The 7,155-nt window shown below is 35.5% G+C and overlaps 1 protein-coding gene across 1 annotated transcript; it reads left to right on the top strand.

Annotated features, from left to right (window-relative positions):
* The first annotated feature begins 3,234 nt into the window (after nt 1–3,234).
* LOC135074095 (uncharacterized) lies at nt 3,235–6,497 on the top strand. The gene is made up of 5 exons (XM_063968403.1): nt 3,235–3,330; nt 3,878–4,141; nt 4,932–5,024; nt 5,555–5,655; nt 6,279–6,497. The coding sequence occupies exons 1-5, from the start codon at nt 3,292–3,294 to the stop codon at nt 6,445–6,447; spliced, it is 666 nt and encodes a 221-aa protein (XP_063824473.1). The 5' UTR covers nt 3,235–3,291; the 3' UTR covers nt 6,448–6,497.
* The last annotated feature ends 658 nt before the right edge of the window (nt 6,498–7,155 follow it).

Raw genomic sequence — 7,155 nt, forward strand, 5'->3', positions numbered from 1 at the left:
CAAATAAAAACAAAAGATTTCGAAGTAAAATAAGCATTTTAGTTAAAATTAAAATTGTCTCTACCAGTAGCGGAGAATAATGTTGTGGCAGGCCTTTGTTCGAACGATCATAGCAAATGTTGTGATAGGGATAGAGACATGCGATTTTTGGTTTTACAAAGATAATACGATAGAAAATAATACAAAGTAATAAAAACCACCTGTTATAGGGGCATTTTTTGGAGAAATTTATCAAATAACCAAAAAAAACACGAATTTAAAAGCAGATTTTTTTCAAAAAGTATCATTTTTTATTATTTTTTGGCATTTTTTGTCTATTTTATGTATTTTTTTAGTATCGCCTATTATTTAGCATTATTACTGTTTTTATTTTATCAGGATATACCGCTTAGTTTAAAAGTTATTACGTTTTCTTTACAATAAGTAATTGGAAGAAAAAAAAATCTATAATTTTTTTTTTAAAAATCTCAAAAACTTTTTGACCTCTTTTTTGTCGATAAAAATAGGTCTAGTTTCATCTATTTTCATATGTACACTTTAACGTGACTCACACTGTATAATATCCAGGAAAAACGTTTTGGGAAACACAAATTCTGTGGAAAACCCTAATCAGCGTTTAGCATAGTAATATTTATCAGGAACTCATTTGAGTAGGTATTGGAAAAATTACAGAGGACAAAAAGATCAAGTTTGTTCATTTATACAATAAAGTCTACGTAGATAAGAGCAAAATATGTGTCCCGGCAGTTAGAGGTAAGATAGCCAGTTCCTACGTGGTTTCCGGGGAAAAGTATTCCGGGTGAAGCTCGCTTCCACCTTCGGCCTGATCACTTACCATCAGGTGAGATACAGGCCAAGAGCTTCCTCGTTGTGGATAAAAAAGTACATATAATTTTTTACTGAGGAGAAAAAGCTTTTGAACTTCAAACTCACTTATTAAATACACACCCGAGAGATAAGTAAACATTCAACAAACAACAACAAAATATATTCAAAAGTCCAATTTAAACTTATAACTAAAGTAGGCAAATAATAAAAAACTGAAATCAGTCAAAGCTTTCCAATGTGAAAAAGTTAACTACAACTTTCCAAGTCTCAAGTGGTCGTTCAGGTCTCACTTTTGAAACTCAATGTTCTAGTGTTTGATTTACGATCTAGTACGTGTGGGCGAGCTTAGAATATCTCTTGAATAAATAAGGCAAATTCAGGCAAATTCACACAGAATTCAGTGGACTCTGGGCTAGGAAAATGCTAATCTTTATTCTTCTTCTTCTTTTCGTGTCGACAACAAACCTACACAGTGTCAGCCCAAAACTCCGCCACAAGAGTGGCGTTGTCAGCAGCACTCATCAAATCCTCCTGAGTGCAGTTGCTTGGGCACTCAGGGCACGACATCAGGTGCTGCATTTATACATCTTTAATAATACAATATAATCTTTATTTATACTTACGGGGTAGGTATGTACGCTGGAGCAGAAAAGTACCCGAGTGAGCGACCATGAGCCGGAAAACGTAGTGTGGGCCTGCCCACACCTCCCAGCCCAGGCCTCCCACTAGGTGAACCGACGATCTGGTGAAAGTCGCGGGAGGTGCCTGAATGCGGGCGGCGCAGGACCGGTCTTTGGGGGAGGCTTTTGTCCAGCATAAAAACTCATAAAAAACTAATAAAACTCATTCCCAGCAGTGGACGTCTTAAGATAAAAAATGTCTATTTAATCCCGAAATAAATCTATACTCAGTTAGTAACGCAAATGTAGGAGGTAAGTATGGAATAGGGAGTTTTTATTTTAATTTTATTAGTAAGACTAAGGACATTCGGTTAATATATAAGTAAATTTCATATATTACAGATGAATAGAAATTACCTATATGAATATTAAATTATAAAATATATTTTCACTAATCACCCGCTTATTCCAGGAATTCTTATGATACTGTACAATTTGTAATCAATTTAATTGTGATTAAAATAATTAAAGTCACCATTTGAACCGGGGAGGTAAAATTTTAAATTATTAATTAAATTGTTAATTAATAATTTAATTTGTAAGTACTTTCATTAAAATTATTATCGATACTTAATTAATGTGTAGGGGTGGGAAATATAATTATTATTAATATTGAAAGTTGTGTGTCGATAGAAATTATTTATTGCTATAGTAAGTTATGAACATGCGAATTACTTGTACTGGAGGCTGAACTAATACGAAAGTGTTCAAATTCAAATTCAAATTCCCTTTGTACCTATGTTTTATGAATAAATATATTTGAATTTGAATTTGAAATTTGAAAGTGTTTTCGTTTCAGTTCGTATATTGCGTTGATGAGTTTAGTTAATTTTGGCGTAATTTTTTTTACTGCCTCAAATTGAAAACAGTTTTCAGGAAGGGTAACCACACACTACTCATGAGTATGAATAACTTTTATAAGGAATCATCAATAGTGACAATTAGAGAACATGTTATTCAATACTAATCTGTTCGACTATTATGTTGTGTTATGTTAAGGTCCTATGTCCCCTAGATGGGGCAGAGGGCGTCCACAACAGTCCTCCATCGCGTTCGGTCTTGAGCTTCGCGCTTAATCTCGCTCCAGGTCTCGCCGGTGTTCTTCGCCTCGTCTGATTGCTGCTGCATTCGACAATAAGTACCTAGAAATTTAATACATCCTGAATATTTTTAAAAATAAATTTATTTACCTATCTAATATTGTCGGCCATTTGGTGTAGTGGTTCGAAACTGACTATTCCGGAGGTTGCGGGTTCGATTCCCGCACAGTACAAACATGTGTGTGCATGAACATATTTGTTTGTATTGCACTGGGTGTTTTCTATGTATAATATTATGTATGTATTTACAAAAAAAAGTATTTAAGTATGTTTATATCCGTTGTCTAGTACCCATAGTACAAACTTTGCTTAGTTTGGGACTAGAAGCGCAGTGTAAAATGTCCAAGGATATTTATTTATTATTATGTAAATTATATTATGACTATATTATGATGACTAGTTTCATCAATGGGTAGGTAGGTAAAGGCAAATAATTTATAATATCTTAATTAGTTACATAACCTTTTTTGTGGTACTACAAAATACGTAGGTTACGGGGAAAATGCAAATCGATATCTATATTTTCTTACGTCATTTTCACTATCGATAGTTTTGCGGTGTGCCTCTAGAGTCACACCAAAATATAAATACAAGGGTGAAGCGACATACAAACACCATTGTAGTGGTCTATTTAGTGCGTGGTGAGGCGACGTTAAAGCGTACGGGCTTATACTTGTGCTACAATGGCCTGGAAGTACCTGTGCTTAGTTTTCGTTGTCTTGGTGAGTTTTTCATTGCGTATTAAGCTATTTACTACCTGTATTCTAGAGGTTAGAGAGTTTGATTTCTTCAAATATGTGCTTTATCTTGATCTCAGTTCTTCGTGCCCAAAAAATAATTAGTGTCATACATCCTGTAACTTAGCATTTCAGACATAGGTAATAAATTATTAAACCACTTTTGAAAATAGGACTCTACTTAATGTGACGAAAAAAGACAAAGCATCCTACTATAATAATATAAATACGAAAGTTTGGATGTCTGGATATTTGTTACTCTTTCATGCAAAAAGTACTGAACGGATTTTGATGAAACTTTACAGTATTATTTTTTATAACCCAGAATAACATATAGGCTATAATTTATGACGATATGTGACAAACTAAATTTCAGGCGGGTGAAGCCGCGGGCAAAAGCTAGTATAGAAAATAGTGCTAAAGGACTAATAGAGAATATAAGTATCTATATTATTAGTCTATGAAACCCGGTTTCCACCAAAGCGAAGAGAAGAAAAGATGGGCCTGTTTAACTTTTTATTCTAATTCACAGACCACATCGTCGGCCTACATTCACCATCAGGCTGCACATAGAGCAAAATACCAAAAAGGGAAAACTCACATTACAATAGAATATGATGTCGAATACCCAAACTTACAAGAATCGCGACATACTGGATCAAACCAATTTATACCCAAAATTTCGTTGGAATGCGAGAAGCTGGGGGTGTGCGAGAGCACTTCTAACTACCCTCATGAATACGTGGACACGCTGCTGACTAAGATAGCTGATAGAACAAGCATGCTGGATCAAGAAGTAAGTAGTTAAGTTACCAATAATCTACGAAGATTAACAAAACAGATTTTTAAGGAAACCCAAAGCTCTGCTCTACATAACCTACGTAGCGATAGAAACTTTAAACTGTTGGCTTGAAAAATATGATAAAATTCGTACATAACGTAAATACTGCTTTTCATGAAATTTCAAGGAAAACTATAACTGTTAAGATACATTAGTTAGTTTTAAGAGTAATAGTCATTTGACTGGTGTATTATAAAATTTCTTAACCAGTAAAAAATCCTTAGAAGAAAATATGAAAAGTGACTTTAGATGAAGTAATTGCTTGCTTTTGAAATATATTGTGGTAACGACGGACAACTACGGAACCCTACACTGCGCGTGGCACGACACGCACTTGGTAATTTTTTTATGTTTTGAGCTTGCTCTTGATAACAATTCCACCCGAGGGGTGCAGATGCGATCTAAGGTAGAGCTAGAGCTTGTCCAGAAGTTGCCTCACTCTAAATTAAGCTCTTGATGTGAAGCATTAAAGATTAATTAATGTCCATATCAAACCCTTATGTTGGATAGGAAAGTCACTCCCGTATTTCACAAACATTACTATGAAGTCAAGAACACAGGATGACACATGAACCAATCACAAAGCTCTATTAAACGCTGTGCGTTCGATTTGCTGCTTCACTTAAGCAGGCATCGTTTGTGAATACGGGCGTTAGACACAAGGGCTGTCTTAATTTCAAAGGAAGGTATTTCATTTTCTTGCCGTTTAGTGTGATTTTTAACCTGAAATCAATTTTTGTTCCAGTTGCCAGGTGGGGTTATAAGCTTTCACCTCGACGAGGAAACTCCAAACATGAAGCTGAATCAAAGTTTCGAACTGTGCCAGCCAGATGTTAAAGTAAGTAGATTAGATAGGTCTTTCAATTTAGGATTAGCTATTTCATTCATTTGCGATTTCAAGGAATTACATCCGCAAGTAAAATATTCAAAAACATCTATCCCAAATTACGTCTTATAATAAGTTTGTAAATATAGATTTGTGAAAAACTGTTTTCCTGAAAAAGCTGCAAAAAATTTTGTACCTACTGAAAAATTAATTTTCAGACATTTTACATTACCTTCCGTATGCTTTACTAATCTATACTAATAATTTAAATGCGAAAGTAACTCTGTCTGTCTGTCTGTCTGTCCTGCTTTCACGCCTAAACCACTGAACCGATTTTGATGAAATTTGGCATAGAGATAGTTTGAGTCCCCGGAAAGGACATAGGATAGTTTTTATCCCGGTTTTTGAAACAGGGACGCGCGCGATAAAGTTTTTCTGTGACAGACAAAATTTCACGCGGGCGAAGCCGCGTGCGGAAAGCTAGTCTATACTATATGATGTGTTTATATATTTCGATTAACTGACTTTATTACTACTTCCAGATAATTTATCCTCAAGCAATCAAGACGAACGCAGGCAACTGGGTATTTGTCCTCAATGGAAAGGATAATAAAGTGCAAGGCTTTGTTGGGACATTGTGCAGGTAAACATTTTACTTTCATACTGCGGCACAGTAAAAATAAGGTAGTATATTAAGGAAAAGCACAAAGTTGATGACTAAGAGCTTTTTTAACGCCGGGAAATGCTTCGCGAATACCCAGTAGTCGATGGGGACGGCCAGTGGGTTATGTGGGACTCTCCCCGCCTAATCACTAAAGGCGGGGTCAACCCACCAAAACTCGTCGGTGTCACCAGAGCCCAACAAAACGGAGCCGCGAGTTATTGTCCTTGTAGATCAAGAACTAAACTAAGGCTGCACCATCTTACTTTAACTTTGACAAACGTCAAAAATCTGTCAAACTCCATACAAAAAACACCAGTTATCGTTATAGTTACGGTCAAAGTTTGGTGGTGCAACTCAGCCTTCAGGTTTAACTTAACTCGCATAGATGTCGCAGTTTTCCATAGTGTTTGTATATTTTGCAATTTACACATACCTAACTGTGGAAAACCGCTACAGCTGCGCGAGTTAAGATAAACTTAGCATAGCTCGTGGTGTACAACCGCATCTAGAAATCAACTATGTAATAATTTTCTTCCTTGACGTTCTCACGTGCCGCAAAACCAGAATCTCCATTTTCCTCACTTTTATTTATTTATTTTCAGAAATCCAGGATACCAGTGCGACCACACAGTGACTTTTCCTGACCACTGCAAGACTGAATGCAAACAAGAGTACATAAATCAATCCATGTGGGGGTTGGACTACAGCGGCAATATGAAGTTCGTGGTGGGAAGAATCGCGTCATGCTGCAAATGCATGTTGCAATGTTAACACTGTTAAAAGACTGTGAAATGACATATTACAGAAAGTAATGAAACGAACTCTTCTTTTTATTGACTGATTCTTATAATTAATTTTTATAATTATATTCGTTTAATTGGATTATTTAAGCCCTCAACTACACGTACTCACCATTTACATTTTCATTTCATTTTAAGATATTTTCACTTTACATACGGTGAGATGCAAACCAAGAGCTTCCCCATTGTGGAAAAAAAATTAAACTTAATTTAAAATACCAGAAAGACCTATACATTGTATGTATTTAGGCACTTCTAACTTTGACGCAACTTTAATATTGGATTAAAAGGAAACTATTGGTTTTATCAAATTATCGACAATTGTTTTCCGCAAACGACGAACCATAGCACATAGCAAGCAAGATGCAAGCGTTAAAACTTAAATTTATTTCAAATTAATAAATTAAATCAACATTTAAATAATGAGCTTCAATTACGTAATACATAATAGGGACACGGAAACATATTTATGTAAATATCGATGAATACTATTGACGTGAACTATGAACTTGAAAGTGAATGGGGTCAACAAAACAGCTGTCTTACAAAACCATTGTTGTGAGATCTCCAATATTACGTTGTGAGCTCACAATCTCGAGTTTTATGAAGGAAATACGAGGAAAAGTGGAGGTCTATATGAAATAGTCAACGCGGCGCGTCTGACCGGCGAGCTCGCGAG

Source organism: Ostrinia nubilalis, chromosome 8 (genome assembly GCF_963855985.1).
Source record: "Ostrinia nubilalis chromosome 8, ilOstNubi1.1, whole genome shotgun sequence".
NCBI lineage: Eukaryota > Metazoa > Arthropoda > Insecta > Lepidoptera > Crambidae > Ostrinia > Ostrinia nubilalis.

Excerpts from the sequence above, each read along its gene's own strand:
- LOC135074095 (XM_063968403.1), top strand. The coding sequence starts at position 3,292 with ATGGCCTGGAAGTACCTGTGCTTAGTTTTCGTTGTCTTG. Across the intron at positions 3,331-3,877 it reads GCTTAGTTTTCGTTGTCTTG|ACCACATCGTCGGCCTACAT; the intron begins GTGAGTTTTTCA and ends TCTAATTCACAG. Across the intron at positions 5,025-5,554 it reads TGTGCCAGCCAGATGTTAAA|ATAATTTATCCTCAAGCAAT; the intron begins GTAAGTAGATTA and ends TACTACTTCCAG.